Consider the following 17,927-nt stretch of genomic DNA (forward strand, 5'->3'; position numbering starts at 1 on the left):
GAACGTGATCTTTACTTAATATCCTAATGATTTTTTGGCATAAAAAATGAAAATCTATAATTGTGACCCATACAATGTAGTGTTGGCTATTTCTACAAATACACCTGCGTGCTACTTAAGACTCAGACACACTGAGAGTTTGATAAAAAGAGAATATTTTATTTTAACAAGAGATCAAACAATACAGATGGATGCTTGACTTGTCTGAAACATGAATTCCCTCGTTCGTACTCGAGTCAAAACATGTGTAACACAAGTCACGCACTATACATGACCACTAAAACAAAAAAAAGTTGTGAAACCAATTCATCTGAATGGAAAACAGAAAATCATTCTGAACTGCAGGTTTGTCTGCTTAAAGTATAGTAGAGCAGAACATTTCTTTATTATTTCTTAAAACAAAATTTTGAAAAAGCCTGTGTGTGCTCAAATTCGAGCCAGAACAGAAGCTGAACTCAAAGACTTGGCTCTTTTCCTCAATGAGTCTTAAGAGGAAACATGTATTAGTTGGTCTGTACACAGATGACTGTCTCCACAAAGGTCTAGCGATCACTCGTTCAAAGACTCGGCCTTAACATGTCCGATTTTACGCCAATTAACAATCCCAATGTAAGAATTACTGTAGCAGAAACCCTTTATGTACAAAACGAAAGTAAAACATGATGAACTGAAAACACTATACAACAGCAGTTACAGATAACCATGAGGAGAGAGGTCTGTGATAACCAGGAACAGAGAGAGAGAGGCGGAGAGAGAGGGGTCGGGGTCACTAGGGTCGTCCCATTCAGACGTGTCCTCCTGTCTGTTGCTGGAAAACATCGATTGTGTCTTCATCCTCCATCTCCAACTGCAGAGGAACAACATGAGGTCATTTATTATTCACTATTATTAATAAACACCAGCGACGTGAGGTCAGTAGAGAGTCACATGAGGACACCTCATTCAGAATTCACCAAGATTTCCTGTTGACTGTGAAATTGACACCTGTCTGCTGTAATTACAGTTCACTCCTATCCCATGATGCAGCTGCACAATGATGCTGTCAAGCCAGATTTATTCAGTGGGTGAGATGCAGTCTATTATGTTTGAAAAAAACGTGTTTTCTTGCCTAAATGTTCATCGGAGAGCGCACATGACGCCTGCTCTTTCTAAACGAAACAGCAAAAGCTTTTGAGTCAACATAAAATGCATTTAACTTCCAATCTGAGAAAATAAGAGCAGGACTTTATTATCCATTGACTGGATAATAAAGAGTGGCCCAAGATATGATTGGTTAATTTTACACAATTTTCAGTGATAACACGAACTGGATTCTGAATACTATATTATATTAATTTAATACTATAAAAAACATTAAAAGTTAAATTAACTTTTTTTATATATCTTAAATGGCCCTTAATGAAAATGTAAATGATCATAAATTAAGCTTTAAAATAAATAAATAAATAACATTTTTACTAACATTCTACAAATTCATATATATAATTTTATGTAAATGTATATTTATAATGTATATGTATATATAATAATAAAATATAAATAATTAAAAACATGCACACACACACACACACACACACACATAAATAAACACACTTTTTCCCATGAAACTGCTTTGAAGCAATAATATATTTTAATTACAAATGACAAAATACTAATGTTTTTTTTTCATTGCAGTAATTAACAGTTGGGAAGGAATGCATGTAATTATCATGAAAACAATGCAATTAGGCATCATTTTCTTAATGTTTTTAACAACATTTTTTAATGACCTCAATATTCACAAACAGGTTTTATGAGTTTTGCCCTTTTTCATTACAATAAACAGCTTTAACTTGTATTCGGTGTGTCTGAGAACACCTGAGAGAGTGATGTCACTATTAGAATCAGAAGTGGACACAGAATGCGAGTCAGTGATGTCATACCTGTGCGGGCGTGTCTGTCTCGTTGATCGGCTGTCCGTCGAATCGGAATCTAATCTGCCTCATGGTCAATCCCTGAAAACACAAGCACACATCCGTCCAGTGATTCTCCCTTCATTCTGCTCCACTCACAAACAGTGTGATCTCATTCTAACACTGTCAGCTTTCATTTTCATTTTAGTAAACCCTTTTGTCATTTATGTGCTTTTGACATTATTATTTTTATTATTATTTAGGCTTCATTTATTTTTATTTATTTTATTTACAGTTGAACTTGAAAATACGAAATGCTGCATTGACAACTAACTGAATTCAAGTGTTTCCTCTAATATAAAATTTGAATTTACAAAAATGTTTTAATAGTTGTAGTTGATGAGCCCTGCTGAAAACTGAATAAATATTGGATTACAAATGAATTGGACAAATTATCTTTTTGATTAATCAATTGACAACTCTGTCTCAAAAGATGTTATTATGTTCAAAATAGTAGTATTATTTATACACTGCTAATATTTTGGACTTTTCCATACTTTCATTTTCATTAGAATTTAAGTTCGATTTTAGAAAATTTCTAAAATTTTGTTATATGCTTTGGATTTTTTTTTATTCTTACTATATGGGTTACATTTTTTATTTCAGTTTTTTTATTTATTTACAGTTAGTAATTTTAGTGCTTTGACTTTAAATCAGAATTATAAATTTTGCTTCAACAACTAACTGAAATTAAGTGTTTCACCTAATATTTCTATTTTATTTTAGCTTTATTTGAATTTACAAAAAAACTTTAATAGTTTTAGTGAACAAACTCTACTGAAAGCTGAATAAATCCTGAATCCTGAATGAATGAATCCATTAGACTGGTTCTTTTTAATGACTCGACTTGCAACTCATAAGACGTTAAAACGCTAATGCTAATCTGAAGTAGGGCTGTGCAAAAAAATTGAATGCGATTTTCATGCGCATCTCATCAGTAAAGATGCTCCTGTAATTAGTAGTTTATCTTCAGCACGTGCGTTCGGATCAGGGTTGCCAGGTTTTCACAACAAATCCTGCCCAGTTGCTTCTCAAAACTAGTCCAATCGCGCTTCCAGGAGGTTCCCCGATAAAAATTGCTTCCCGGGGTTACAATATAAGTTTTTTAGCAGGGTTGCCTTGGTAAAATTCGCAATTTAGGGGCTAAATATCACGTTATTTGTATTGGGGTCGCTTCGACCCGCGGACATGAAAAACAACCACAGACTTGGCAACACTGGTTGGCATTTACTACACTGAGCCGTAATTCACTGACAATCTACACAAAATCGATGTTAAAATCGCAGGCGATTCTTTGTCAATTCTGAAAATGATTTTGTGTTAGTTGTCAGTAGATTACGGCTCTGTGTAGTAACTGCCGCTCCACCTGAACCAGTGTTGCCAAGTCTGCGGTTGTTTTTCATATCCGCGGTTTGAAGCGACCCCAATACAAATAACGTGATATTTAGCCCCTAATATGCAAATTTTACCAAGGCAACCCTTCCAAAAAACTTTTGCAATAAAAAGCAATTTTTAGCGGGGAACCTCCTGGAAATGCGATTGGGCTAGTTTTGGACTAGTTTTAAGAAGCAACTGGGAAGGATTTGTTGTGAATACCTGGCAACCCTGATCTGAACGCACATGCTGGAGATATACTTCTAATTACAGGAGCATCTTTACTGATGAGATGCGCATGAAAATCGCATTCGCTTTTTTGCACAGCCCTAATCTGAAGGTACATCCACAGCATCTAACATCTTAGCGGACGTCCCACCCCTAAAAGGGAATTCAAAGTCTGAGATAAAGGCGGCTGATCATTTGTAACCTCGCGGCTTCTTATTTATTTTCCGCTGCTGAGAAGGATTTCCTGACGTCTGAATGAACATGAACCCTCATGAACCAGGGTCGCTTCCTTCCCCGTGCGCCTGTAAACGCACTCCTACTCCTGTAAACGCACTCCTACTTCTGCCGGCGAATCTCACAGCCCCACAATTAGATTAAACCCTCCTCCTCTGCCAGGAAAACATGTTAGTGACCTAAAGATCAGGCGTGTCCTCGCGGAGCATCTTAACCTTGTGTGTTCACAGCGCTGAGGGAGCTGTTAATAAAGCCTGCTTGTGCACAAGGACATGAAGACTGTAGGGACTTCTGATGAGATGAACAGAGTCAAACTGAGCAGAAATAGTGATCAAGCGTCTCTTTCTCGGTCATAAGTGAACTTTAGAGTCATTGTTCCTTCTCTGACATGACAGAAACATTGGGCCGGACACACAGGACCACTAAGTGGACATGAGGGAGTGATAAAGAGAGCAGACGGAAGGACTGTTGAGGAAATACAGGGATGCGCGAGTGTTTATTGATCAGACTGAAGAGCTTTTGTGCAGATGACTGTAACCGTCTGAGCACTACTGCAACCCTTCGCACACATTCACGCTCAGATTAATACAGCCTGCTTCAGTCCTTTCTCAATGACTGTGATTTATGTTATACTGACAGCGAGGTGAGGATGAGCCAGTGTGTTTCTTCATGACACGTTCTGTGCTGAATGACTTTATCAAATATCAGTCATCCTTGCAATGTGTAGAACAAACACACAAACAAATGTTTGGATTACAGATGCATCCGTTGTTGAATAAATGATTTAATTTGAAAGCTTTTAACACAGGGCTCCTTCACTGAACGTTATTAACCCAAACCTTGATTTCTGTGAAATTGATGGAAATGAAATGAGCTTGTGATTAAAAACAACAAATATCTGCCAACAGACTTGGAAAAATTTACTTGATTCAAAAAGTAAAACAAGTTTTCATTCCCCACTTACAGATGTTTGCAGGGGTTTTAAACAAACTTGCTTAATTTTATTCCCATTCTGATTCAAGGATGTTTAGATATTTTTATTTACAATGTGTGAAACATTTAATGCCCACAACTTCATCAATCTAGGACTTTCTGCTCTGATTGAACACATTTTTAAGGTCTTAACTTGTGAAATTGTGAATTGAAACTCTCTAAGATCTGCAAAAACCCGGGAAAGGAGGCCAAAGAACATCTGAATGTATGAAATGCTACATGTTCATGCTTAAGATACTAAGTGCGTGCATAAAAAAATGTTGTTTCATTATTGAGTATATCTTCAATACATGCTGCGCCACTGTTGAATTGTTTTGTGACACGAAATTAAATACTCTTCGAAATTAGAAATATAAAGGAAAATTACATACATATCATACAATCTTGGCAAATGCAATGCCATCAAAAAAAAAAAAGTTTTTTTTGCAAACATTTTGCTAAATTAATCTATTTTGATTTTTTTATTAAAGCAATATATAAACAGATTTTTTATGTATGTACAGCTCACATATACGTAGATGGGTGTTGCTGTTTTTTTTTCATAAGATTGTTCTGAGATTTGCTTATTTCTTTTCTTTTCTTGTGTTGTTTTTGTATGCATGAGTTGGTCTGTTGCCTTTTACATTTTTTTTTGCACAAACATCTTTTTTGTATAATAATAATTGCAAATTAATTATTTAAAAAGTGCAGTTTCTGCTTAGAATTGACCAAAATGTCATTTCTAATCCCTGTTCACTATATTTCATGTTGTTCCGCTGTATTTTTGCTAGTCTTTTGTTAACCAAACAAGTCAAATTCTATTGTGGTTCTTCCACATGACAATGAAGAAATTACAACAGGCCTCTGTTATTTTGGGCAGAAACTCTAATATGTGCAGTCAGGACTTCAAAAAGCTTTGCAGATTGTGAGATTGAGACTTCATTTAACACAATCTATCTGTGTGTGTGTGTGTGTGTGTGTGTGTGTGTGTGTGTGTGTGTGTGTGTGTCTGGCCGTCACCTCACCTGTCTCTCACAGTAGGCCTTCATGAGCTTGCTGAGGGGTGTGTGTCTCTTTATTTTAAACTGGACCACGGACCCGTCCTGTCCCGCCACCTTCAGATTGATGTGGTCGTTGTTCTCTGTCTTTACCCCCTCCTGAGAAAACAAAGACAAAATGTACAAACATAAAAGTTTATGAGATATTACATCATTCTTCCTTGCATATTTTATGTAGCCTACATGTCTCACTTGCAACCATTACATTTAATTATTGATGGACATACTGGTCAACCACTACTCAATATCCACAGAAAATACTGTATTATTCTTAATAATGGCTCAGTAATCTATAATTTATCAGTAGGAGTGCTGTTCGTAGTTTGATGATTAAAATAGAAAGTGAATTCATGTTATAATCACATGATAATAACATGAACAGGGCAAGCCAGAGGCTAACATGTGACTCTCATAGTCAGCACAGACACTAACTTATATCCTCTTAACTATCTGAGGTACACAATATGTGGTCTTATGAAAAAAAAAAAATCCTATTTTTCATAATGGTTATAAATTCTTTCCAACACTAGTTCGTGCCCTGATCATTGTGCATGACTCTCCAAATAAAACAGCAATTTGTGTTTAAAAATGCACTTCAACATCAAACAGACTTCATCTTTGTGGTGGTTAGAGTTTTATTCGCATTATTGTGCACGCGCTTCACGTGATGAATGAGCATCAAACTCACATCATCAACTCAAACCAACAGAGAACGGGTTTCCATCAGGACTTAGTAAACACATACTCAGCGCACTCGCTTTCTATCAACAAACCACCTGATATAAAAATCGTGTTTGACCACATTTTCTTCTTATTTTAATTTGACCGCGTGTGTGTGTGTGTGTGTGTGTGCGCGCGCGCGGCGTGAGCTCTTCGCGCGCGTTCACACGTCTTCTTCCGGTGTTGTTTCTGAGGCAGCAGTTACAGTATTTATCCGCTACGCGCGACATTTCACATTAAAAATCAACCCGTCTGCGCACTTGCTGTTTTGGAGACCCCTCGAACTCTAACTAAAAATAAATAATCCCTTCGTTTTGAAACGCCACTCACCTTGGGTTTCTCGTCGGCCATGGTTACTGTATTTGCGCTTCTCTACGCCGCCACACAAAGACTTCGCGGGGACGCGCACGTCCGCGCCCCCGATTATATACAGCCGCGGCGTGCGCGATCCCGTGAGGCGCGTCCGTTGACCGCGCTCCGTCGCTACAGGCCAGAGCGGGTCACGTGGTGCCAAGCGCGGGAACAGGGAGCCGGGGGAAACATGCACGCGCATACGTGCACGTTTTTTCTTGGGGGGAAAAAACAATGTTGGACCAAATATGAAGAGAAATAACACAAAATGCTGATTATTTTGATAGTGAATGTCATATATAAACAGACACGTCACCTGGACATCCTTGAGAAGCTGTAGATTGAGTGTTAATGTCTTGATTGTGAGGAACTAATGATCGAGTTCTGTTCACATTGGACTGAAGGGAAGGAAGGAAGCCATCTTGTTCTTTATGTGTCTCACAGATCAAGCTGAACGTGCCTCGGACATTATTATCAATAATTCACAACGAGAGTGAGGAAACTACAATCAATAAGTGATATAACTGACACGAAGATCATACTTATTATGAGAAACATTTTACCCCACTGAGATGACATTAGCTAGGCTTTATAAAAACACATTAGACGGTACATAAAACAGCTTAGTGGTGTCAAGAAACACTGCAATGTGTATTAAAATCATTTTAGGCTTTATTTTATTTATATTAAGTGATAAAAACACGGCATATTAAAAAAGAAACGAAAAAAAATCAAATGTCCAATTACAAGTAAGGTAACAGTGTTATTGATACTGTTAATGACATACTTGAGCAGATTTTTATTTTTTTTTCCCCCTTAACAAACACTGATCCTAGTTTTAAAATAGAACAGATTGTATTGAGGTCTTCACACACGAATTTTTAAATACTACCTCACGTTGTGTCAACACTGCCTAGAAGTCTTAATTTGTACTTTTAATGGAAACATGAGTTTTTGAGTGCCACGTTTGTCATTAAACACTGCTAGTAATTTTGCAACAATTAACACTTCGTAATAATAATAATAATAATAATATAAGTGAAAACCAAAAAATAATAATAATAAACCACCCCTCTTATTTATACACAAGTTAACCGTGTCTGTTCGTATTTTGCTCAGGCGTTTAGTGAGTCGTACTAACTGCGCAGGCAGACATCAGGGGTCCTCGCACTCATGGCGCTCTGATCTGAGTTGAGTGTAGTTTGGATCATTCAGCAGGGTAACATTATACTTTCGCTATTATTCGGGAGGATCTACTGTCCCGGTGTTATGGAGGAGCTGGATGTAGAGCCCAGTACCACGGTAACTCTCTCATCTGTGCATATGAAGAATATCGATGTACGGTACAAGTATTTATATGAGGGACATTTATAAAGTAGTTATGTTGTTACCATGGTATCTGAAGGTAATATCAAGATACTGTGATTTGCATCACTGTTGCATTAAATGATTATATTTATATGCCATAATACTCCAAAAGTAATACAGTAATATACAAATATTGTGTATTGTATTAATAAAATGGTGTGTTTGTATTACTAAAATGCATAATGTGTTATATATTTATACTCAAAATATAATTGTATATATATATATATATATATATATATATATATATATATATATATATATATATATATATATATATATATATAAGAAATAATGATGAGTTTCTTGCAGCTGATTCCCGGCGTTGGATTTCATCAGAAGCACTTGGGTTTTGAATGGGGTCCTGGAGATCTGTTGGTTTATGAGACAAACTACAGACTACAAGGTATTCCCATCCACACTGGGAAGACTCTTAACTCTGGGACGAGGAGCTGAAAGCTGTCTGAACCCTCACCAGTGTTTGTGTTCCCGCTCAGGTCCGAGGTCTGCCTGCTCTCCGCTCGTTCACATCGTGAGGAGAGATGAAGACATCTGCTCTCCCATCCTGCGCAAACTCTTCAACGAGTCCCATCTCATCTTCGTGGGGCTGCAGAAAATCAAAGAGGACGTGCCCAGCAAGAACAAGAAGTCACAGTGAGTCCTAATCGTGTGGAAGCACATGCAAGCAAACACGCTTCTGTTGAAGTGATCCGATCCATCGTTGTCTCCTGCAGGTTTGTGAGCGTCAGTAAGAACTACAGGTCTGTGATCCGAGCTTGTATGGAGGAGCTGCAGCAGAACGCAGGTAAACGCTCACATCACACACGAGGAAGAGGATCCTTTTGATCAGCTGATCACGTTTCCGTTCTCTTTTCAGTTTCAACTCAAGAGGGTTCGTTAGCGTCCCAGTATGGAGATCAGGTACTGTCAATCACACAGGCTTGAGATACACATCAGATCTAAACCGAGTGCAGTTTGTGTGACCAGAGCCGAATGTTCTTCTGTTCTCTCCAGGTCTCTATTCTCTTGGCGATAGAGCTCATATGGAACTTGTGTGAGGTTCTGTTCATCGACGCAGCGCCAGGTAAAGGCGTCTGAAACCGTCAGACACCTAGATTCCAGCAGGACACATTTTATCCATGTTTTCCTGATTTCTTGATGTTGTTGTGATGTTTCAGCCGGATCTCTGCTGCTGCTCCTCCTGGATTGGGTGCGTCTGCACAAGTCGGATGTGGACACGAGAGCAAGAGAGGTGTTACAGAGCGAAAGCCCTGCCCTGCATCAGTCCTACTGGGACGTGGTATGAAACGTGTGACCTCTGACCTGCAGAACTTCTGAAGACAATCATCTGTGTCCTTACGTGTGTGTGTGTGTGTGTGCAGGTGATCAGTTTAGTCCTGCAGGGCCGTACGGATGAAGCCCGTCAGGTGCTGTCCAAACAGGCGTCTCTGCGGGCCGAGAGCAGCTCTGTGTTCAAACGCATGGACGGCCTGTTACAGACCATGCCCATCTTTAACGTACGTGCATCTCACATGCTTTTCCTAAATTTGTTAAGAATGTGTTGTATTTGACCCCAAAATCAGAAGAAAACATATGCATATTGTTAGATTTCATTGTATATTTACAATTAAGCACATCTAAACTCAAAATTCTCAATACTGCAATGGCAAAAAATGCACAAAAAAACAATATTACACTACTAAAACATCGTCACTGTACATGTTGCTAAAATAATTGAATTCTGCATGTGTGTTTGTGGGTGCAGCCCGCAGGAACTCAAACGCTGACTGAGTTTGATGTCAAATGGAGACACTGGCACGAGGAGTGTGACCGCTGTCTACAAGACAACACCTTCGCTAGCAGCCGTCAGCTGGAGACCATCTGCAAGGTGAAGAGCGGCGACCTCTGATGAGCTTTGAGTCTGCTGAGAGCGCGTGATCCTGACTCTGTCTGTCTCTGTGTGTCTCTGTCAGATCCTGGTGGGTGATGAGGACACGTTACTGGAGCAGAAAGAGCTGCTGAGCACCTGGTATCACTTCCTGGTCACACGGCTGCTCTTCACTCACCCGACAATCAAACCGCCCGACCTGCACTACTACGCACAAGTACATACAGCCAGTTATATATCAGGGACACTAAGAAACTGCCCTAGTTTTTTACAAATAATTTAAATTAGTGTTATTTTTGTAGATTTTTTTTTTTTTCATTTTTAGTTTTAGTAATTTTAGAACACCCAGTTAAACTAAATGATGTCAAATATTATTTCATTATTTATTTATTTATTATTATTTTTTACTATTTACTGTTTTATTTTATTTTAGATAGTTTATTTAAATATTTTTAATTAGTTTCTTGTTTTCTTTTTAAGGTTTAATTTTTTTATTTATATTTTTTTATTTATTTATATTTTTATTTATATTATTTATAATTTTATTATATATATATATATATATATATATATATATATTAATTTTTTATTATTTTTTTTATTATTATTATTTCTTTCAGTTTATTTCATTTTAATATTAATTTATTTTAGTGGTTTAAATTTTTAGTAGTTTTGATGCATGTTTTTCATTTTTAATGATTTATTTTATATTATTTGTCTATAGTTTTCTTCTATTTGTCTGTAGTTTATTTTATTGCTTTTTATTATAGTTTATTTATTTTGGTTTATTATGGTTGATTTAGTATATTAAGTTAAAAGTAAAAGAAAATTATAAATGTCGCCTTGACATCTAGCTGAAACAAAATGTATAAATTGTTTTAATTTATATTTCAGCTAAAGTTTTTAATACTTTGAATTATTTGATATATAATATATATCTCAAATTAAATGAAACTTTGAAATTTTGCTTCGACAACTAGCTGAGTAAAATTGTATTTTTATTATGTTTTAATTACCTTTTTTGTTATGGTTTTAGATTTAGCTAACGATAATAACCCATCATGCATCACAAGTAAAGCTGCCTGATATCATACACACAGCTGACAATTAGTCATGATATCTGAACTTGATTTGATAGATTCCACTGTGAATAAAGCTATAAACTCCAGCTGTCATACTGAGCTTGTGTTGGTGTTGCAGTCGAGCATGAACATGTTTCTGGGTCCACGGGCGTCTCCGGAGCCTCTGGACATCATCCTGCTGTCAGCCTTTGAGTTCGACCTGCATCAGGTGATCAAAGACTGCAGGTGTGTTAACTCTCTCAGTGCAGACACACATTCATCAGAAGAGTCTGTGAAACCTCCAAACTAACAGATGTGTGATGTTTCTGCAGCATTGCGCTCAACAACTGGTGGTTCGTGGCTCATCTGACGGACCTGCTGGATCACTGCAAACTCCTGCAGTCACACAACCTCCAGTGCGTATCTCACATCAGATCTGACAGACACTTATAATGTCACTCAAGATTTCCTGCCCTTAAAAAAAGTCATATTTTAGTGTTTTAGGACCATTTTCCATTCATATATGTAAATGAACTAAACCTCCAGAGTCACTTGGCTCTTTGAGAAGGTTTTGGTTGGTGTGATGCTCATAACTCTGTTCTGGTTTTGTGTTTTTGTAGTTTTGGGTCTAATCTGCGTGAGTTTCTGGTTTTGGAGTACGCCTCGGGTCTCTTCACACATCACAGGTGATCTCTGCACACTGGGCACTAAAGTGTTCAATTCTAATGAAAACAAGTCTAGATCACACTTTAGCCTTAAAGAAAAATAAGAAGTTATATTTTACCCAAAAAATAAAATAATAATAATTACATATATATTAGTATCAAGTTATATAGTAACTTTCAGGACCGTTTTCATGACAATTTTATATCATTTATATTTACAATATTCAGTTTGTATACAATTATTAATTAATATATTCAGTAACATGTTAATATTCAATCATTTTTTGCATTTAATAATTGTGGATATATTTAATATATAATAAACATATATTAATTAATTTATATTGAGGCAAATTTATGTATAATTTAACTTAATTATTAAATATAATTTATAACATATAATAATTTAAATTATTGTTACTTTGTATTTTGTGTATTATATATATATATATATTATTATTATTATTCATTTACTATAATTATTTTTTTAATATGACTCACATATGCTTGACTCTGAGTGAATCTTGATTTACCCAAACTGGTTCAATAATGAAGTGTTAAGAATAATGTATATATCGTGTGTGTGTGTGTGTGTGTGTGTTAGTCTGTGGCAGCTGGCGGTGGATTATTTCGATCACTGTCCTGAGTTCGGTCGTGTGTATCTGGAGCTGCAGATCGAGAGAGTCCCGCTCGACACCGAACGCAAAGCCATTAAAGTCCTGCGAATCTGTGAGGAGCGACAGATGAGTGAACAGGGTGAGTGACCTTTCAGACTTCAACATTCAAACACTGAGTCGAGATAATCGAGGACTAAGAGACAGATGAGGTAAGAGTGGATCTGTGTGTGTTTCAGTGCGCAGTATCTGTAAGATCATGGCTAAAAGAGCTCTGAGGAACAACAGACTGGGATCTGCTCTGTCCTGGAGCATCAGAGCCAAAGACGCTGCGTTCGCTACTCTCATCTCGGAGAGGTTACACACTGTCTCTATCTGGCTGTCTGTGCCAACATCTAGAAGTTATTATATTGGCCTTTGTTCTAACTCATGCTTTTTGTTTGTTTTCCACAGGTTTCTTCAGGATTACAGTAACAAAGGCTCTTTCACAGATCTGGATTTGTTGGATAATCTGGGTCCTGCCATGCTGCTCAGTGACAGACTGACGTTTTTAGGTACAATATGAGAGGCCGATGCCATTTATCTTAAAAAAGGCTTATCTTACTTAGTATTTGTGTCTTGATTCTTGTCAAAATATCTGAAAGTTCTTCCAGGATACAAGACTTAAGTGCGTCTTTTTGCTAATCTATTAAATGCATCTTGATTTAAAAATTTTTTTTTAATATATTTTGACTAGATTGATTGATTTGTTTATTTACGTGTCAAGCACCAAGGTGCCCAGCCCTCATGGGCTTATTAGACACTACAGTAATAATTTAATAATTATCTCCAGATAGCCACGTGACGTAACATAGAACCTAACATAACATAACTAAATCCATAAAAATAAGTACACATACAAATAAAAATGACTTTTCATATGGGATACAGAATACTTTGCCGCAGATACCAGGCCTTTTCTATAAATTTCGCCAAAGCAAAAACATCATTTTCAAACAGCCAGCACAAAATCTCCCCTTCATATTTCCAGAAAATATCAGGATTTTTTAACTGAATTGATTCAAAAAGAGAGTCCCTTATGTCACAATATAAAGGACAATAAAAAACAAAATGAAATTCATCTTCCACAACCTGGAGATCACAAAATTCACACAAACGTAAATGTTCAGGTGTACCTTTAAATCGACCCACTTTTTTACTGCCAGAGGTAGGGTACTAGTTCTCATTTGAGCACAGAGGGACCTCTGCCTTCTCTTTAGATTTAGGAAAATATAAGGTTCTGTAACATTATCATTCTTAAACTGAACATAATTTCTTAATTTTGGCTTCTTCCATATATCCTGTTTCCATTGATCTTCATATTTACTTAACAATCTTTGTCTGACAACATTTATATTACATTGGAGATTATTTTGATACATTATATGCAAGTCAGACGCAAACAATATTATTGAAACCTCTCCAGACAAGGGGTGATGCTTTACTCTGTCCCAATTAAAAATTTTCCTAGTTAGCCTTTTCTCTGGCAGACTGACAAGACGGTTCCACAATCGCACCATTTCACACCTTTGTTTTACAATACATGGATCCCATCCTGCATCCCCATTAACAGCTACCTTTGCTGCATATTTATGCACACCAAGAAAACACCTTAAAGCACGATTTTGAACAGAGTTACAATCAAAAACCTCTTCAAAACCCCAAACTCCTGCAGCATAAAACAAAACTGAGTCAACCAAAGATTTATACAATTGTGTAAATGTAGAAAAACCAAGATCTGTACACAGTTTCATTTTGCTCAACACGGAACCCAATGCTCTTCCTGCAGACTCTGCTAGTATTTTTCTTCCCTCTATAAACTTCATATTTTCATCAAAAACAAAACCAAGATATTTATAATGATGAGTATACTTCAAGGGCACAGGGCCAAACTGAAATGTATGAATACTTTGTAATTCACCTTTCCCCCGAAAATGAACAACCTGTGTTTTTTCACTATTAATAGTGAGACGCCATTTACTACACCATAAACTCATTATATTCAGCATATTTTGTAAATTCACTTCATTTTCAGCTATCAAAACAATGTCATCTGCATAAAGCAGAATACTTAAATTCATGTCCTCAATTGGCACACCAAAATTACCCTGCTTAATTTCTTGAGCTAAATCATTTATATAAAAAGCAAATAAGGAAGGGGAGAGTAAGTCTCCCTGCTTCACCCCAAAAGGCATTGGGAACCAATCCGTTCTTAAATTATTTATTTGTACACAAGCAATGGGGTCTTTGTAAAGGGCTTTTATAGCATTATAGAATTTTCCATTGATACCAAATGAAAGTAATTTAAACAACAAAAGATCTCTGTTAACACAATCAAACGCCTTTTTGAAGTCAACAAAGCAGACAAAAACACTTTTACCCTTGTACAAACAGGCTCTCACCACAGTGGATAACACATAAATATGATCAATACAGGCCCTGTTCTTCCTAAAACCATTCTGTTCATCTACCAACCCTCCATAAACCTCCAAAAAAGTATTAAGTCTGTTGTTCAGGACTCCTGAGTAAATTTTATAGACTGTGCTGATCAAACTAATCCCTCTATAATTCAACGGGACTCTAGGGTCATCTTTTATAGATTTCGGGATGGGTTTGATAATTGATCTATTCCACTCAGATGGGATAATACCATTTTGAAAACATATGTGACACAAACAATGTAAAACATTACACAACTTAGGGTTCTTAAGTACCTCGTTAGGGAGATCTTCAATGCCCACAGCTTTATTTTCCTTGGCTTTGTCTAGCACTTTAAGTACCTCATCTAATGTAATATCACTGTTCAGTATATCATTTTGATAGTATATAGTATTCATACCCATTTCCAGCTCTAGTTTTACTTTACAAAATTCTTCTAAAAAAAGATCATCAAATAAAGTTGAACTATTAGAAGCATATAATTCACTGTAATCTTTTTCCCACTTTTTTAATATTTGACCAAATTCAGAAGAAGATCCACCACTTTCAAAAAAAACCTCCATGGGTATTAATATTTTCTTTTTTGGGCCTAACTTTTGTATTTCCCTCCAGGATTGCTGAGGATTACCAGTTTGTAACTGTTCTAATTTGAGGGCTTGGCCTCTTTTAAACCTTCTTTTGAAGAACCTAAGCTTTCTATCAAAATTAGTCTGGCATTGAATGAATTCACTATGCAAGGCCCTCCTCCTCTTCCCAGGTTCCCCAAAACCCCATTTAAGAAATATTCTCTCTGCAGAACGCAACTTCAACCATAACTCATTTAATTCATTATTCCAATACGGTTGTTTAGCTCTGTAATATTTCTTTGTAGAACCCATTTTTTGTACAGGACAATATTTCTCCATCTCAGCATGTAAAAGATTACAGAGATTAGTATAACACTGGTCCATCTTTTCCTGATTTTCCTGTACAACCTGTAATTGACCTATCACCTCCAATAGAGCCCTACAACACATCTTTGAAGACAAAAAATCAACAGGGTAATTCCTGTCTCGTCTTTTTACATGCTGTAAACAGTCAACATTATTCTGAACTACCTCCCCCGTTTGAAAACGTAAACAAAAAACTGAATGGTCAGGGAGTCTGCTATGGTCTCCAATCAAATTAAAACTTTCTGGAACTAGAAACAAGACAAAAATATTAATATACACTTTTTTTTTTTTTTTTGGTGCAGTGTTCAGCTTTAATCCATCCAGTCAATTCCCAAATGATACAAACTGGTCGTCTTCTCTAATATACCGTTTCATTTTAAAAGATGTCATGTAGTTACATGTGTAAAAATGATTTATAATGCAATTCCAACCATGCCTTTTGACCATGAGATGCATGACTGTGTGTGTTTACAGGAAAGTACCGTGAGTTTCACAGGCTTTACGGTGAAAAGAGTTTCTCCGAGGCGGCCAGACTCCTTCTGTCCCTCATGACGGCAAAGATCGCTCCACGCAGTCTGTGGATGACGTTGCTGACCGACGCGCTGCCTCTGCTGGAGCAGAAAGAGGTCAAGACGGACAACTCAGGCTTTACAGTCACAGTTTACCTCATTTGTACCATCAATAAATATTTATCTACAGAACTTAAGCATTTTAAGCAGATTGATTTAGATGAAAAGGCTTTTAAGATCATTACCGTCATCAAATAACATTGGCTAGGTGTGTACGATTGCATTAGTATTCCATTAGTGGTGTTTTGTTTAAAAGGCTCTGTCTGTTTGCATGTAAAGGTGATCTTCTCAGTGGATCAGACGTATGAGCTCATGTCCTGTCTGGAGGAGCTGAACTTAGACAGCAAAGACTCAAACCAGACAGACCAGGTACAAACCATCTAGAACATCCAAGAGAAGCTTATTATGTTCAGTTGTGAATGAGGTTAAGTAGTTTTCTTCTGTGTTTCAGGATGAAGATATCGAGTCCACGAAGACGGAGCTCCTGCGACTCGCTCTGGCCCGTAACCTCGCCATGGCCATCGTCAAAGAGGGAACAATAGAAACATAAATACATCTGAGCATCCAATCAATCACTTACGACTGTTTTCCACTCTTTGTGTCCTGTATATAATTCATGAACTTGGATAAAAACGTGAATTCTTTTATAAACCCTTTTTTGGTATTTGCAAAAAAAAAAATATCTGGTATTTGTCTTTATGTAAAGTCTTATGAAGGAAAACTTGATTGTTCATGGTCTTTTGAATAGAATTTGAGGTACAGCAACTTAAATTGTCTGTTACATTTACATTGATTCATTAAGCAGACGCTTTTATCCAAAGCGACTTACAAATGAGGACAGTGGAAGCAATCAAAAACAACAAAAAGTGCAATGATATATAAGTGCTATAACAAGTCTCAGTTACGTTAACACAGTACACGAAGCAAGTGCTTTTAAATATAATAAATAAAAAGAAAACCGATAGAATAGAAAAAGAGCAAGCTAGTGTTAGAGGTCTATATATATATATATATATATATATATACATATACACACACACACACACACATAATTGTATAATAAATGAAAAAATAGAATACAAAAAGATAGTTAGATTGTTTTAAAGAATAGATTTATTACTGTCTGTTAACTAACAATTATACAGGGATGCAAAAGAATTATAATCCAACTAGTTTATTTCAATTTTATTTTTTGGTGCAAGACACCATCCAGGCGTTATAGGTTTTATGCAGGTTGCTTTAAGTCCATTTCTCACTAAGAACTATAACCATAACATTTTAATAATCATTCTAGAGAATAGCAAACTCAGTTACATTATAGACCCCGATGAATGATATCGTTGGAATCTAACTAATAGATCGATTTTTGTCCCACTGATAAACGATAAACACAGATAGCCAATCAGAACTAAAACCTATGGAAGCATATGGGTAGCGATATTCCATTTGGGATGTAATATGCA

General features: G+C 36.5%; 2 protein-coding genes across 3 annotated transcripts; one reads left to right on the top strand and one right to left on the bottom strand.

Annotated features, from left to right (window-relative positions):
* Nucleotides 1-138: 138 nt before the first annotated feature.
* On the bottom strand, nt 139-7,025 carry LOC132152981 (small ubiquitin-related modifier 2). Its single transcript, XM_059562040.1, has 4 exons — nt 6,869-7,025; nt 5,786-5,917; nt 1,923-1,994; nt 139-847 (listed from the first exon to the last, which is right to left on the bottom strand). The coding sequence occupies exons 1-4, from the start codon at nt 6,887-6,889 to the stop codon at nt 785-787; spliced, it is 288 nt and encodes a 95-aa protein (XP_059418023.1). The 5' UTR covers nt 6,890-7,025; the 3' UTR covers nt 139-784.
* A 1,007-nt stretch (nt 7,026-8,032) lies between these two features.
* LOC132152830 (nuclear pore complex protein Nup85) lies at nt 8,033-17,039 on the top strand. 2 transcript variants are annotated; one of them, XM_059561751.1, is made up of 19 exons: nt 8,033-8,191; nt 8,570-8,663; nt 8,736-8,911; nt 8,992-9,062; nt 9,135-9,178; nt 9,272-9,341; nt 9,436-9,557; nt 9,640-9,774; nt 10,023-10,145; nt 10,231-10,362; nt 11,346-11,452; nt 11,539-11,622; nt 11,827-11,892; nt 12,476-12,627; nt 12,725-12,842; nt 12,939-13,039; nt 16,370-16,521; nt 16,744-16,833; nt 16,916-17,039. In XM_059561751.1, the coding sequence occupies exons 2-19, from the start codon at nt 8,640-8,642 to the stop codon at nt 17,012-17,014; spliced, it is 1,866 nt and encodes a 621-aa protein (XP_059417734.1). In that variant the 5' UTR covers nt 8,033-8,191; nt 8,570-8,639; the 3' UTR covers nt 17,015-17,039. The 2 variants fall into 2 exon arrangements, with proteins under 2 accessions (XP_059417734.1, XP_059417725.1); XM_059561742.1 differs by having other exon boundaries at nt 8,755-8,911.
* The last annotated feature ends 888 nt before the right edge of the window (nt 17,040-17,927 follow it).

The sequence above is a fragment of the Carassius carassius genome, chromosome 1 (genome assembly GCF_963082965.1).
Source record: "Carassius carassius chromosome 1, fCarCar2.1, whole genome shotgun sequence".
NCBI lineage: Eukaryota > Metazoa > Chordata > Actinopteri > Cypriniformes > Cyprinidae > Carassius > Carassius carassius.

What these genes read in the sequence shown, in the direction of transcription:
- LOC132152981 (XM_059562040.1), bottom strand. Translation starts at nt 6,889, where the DNA reads ATGGCCGACGAGAAACCCAAG. An exon ending in TGGCCGACGAGAAACCCAAG is followed by an intron (nt 5,918 to 6,868) that starts GTGAGTGGCGTT and finishes TTGTTTTCTCAG; the next exon opens with GAGGGGGTAAAGACAGAGAA. An exon ending in AGACAGACACGCCCGCACAG is followed by an intron (nt 848 to 1,922) that starts GTATGACATCAC and finishes GTTCCTCTGCAG; the next exon opens with TTGGAGATGGAGGATGAAGA.
- LOC132152830 (XM_059561742.1), top strand. Translation starts at nt 8,159, where the DNA reads ATGGAGGAGCTGGATGTAGAGCCCAGTACCACG. An exon ending in GTTCATCGACGCAGCGCCAG is followed by an intron (nt 9,342 to 9,435) that starts GTAAAGGCGTCT and finishes GTGATGTTTCAG; the next exon opens with CCGGATCTCTGCTGCTGCTC. An exon ending in CTCTGCTGGAGCAGAAAGAG is followed by an intron (nt 16,522 to 16,743) that starts GTCAAGACGGAC and finishes TTGCATGTAAAG; the next exon opens with GTGATCTTCTCAGTGGATCA.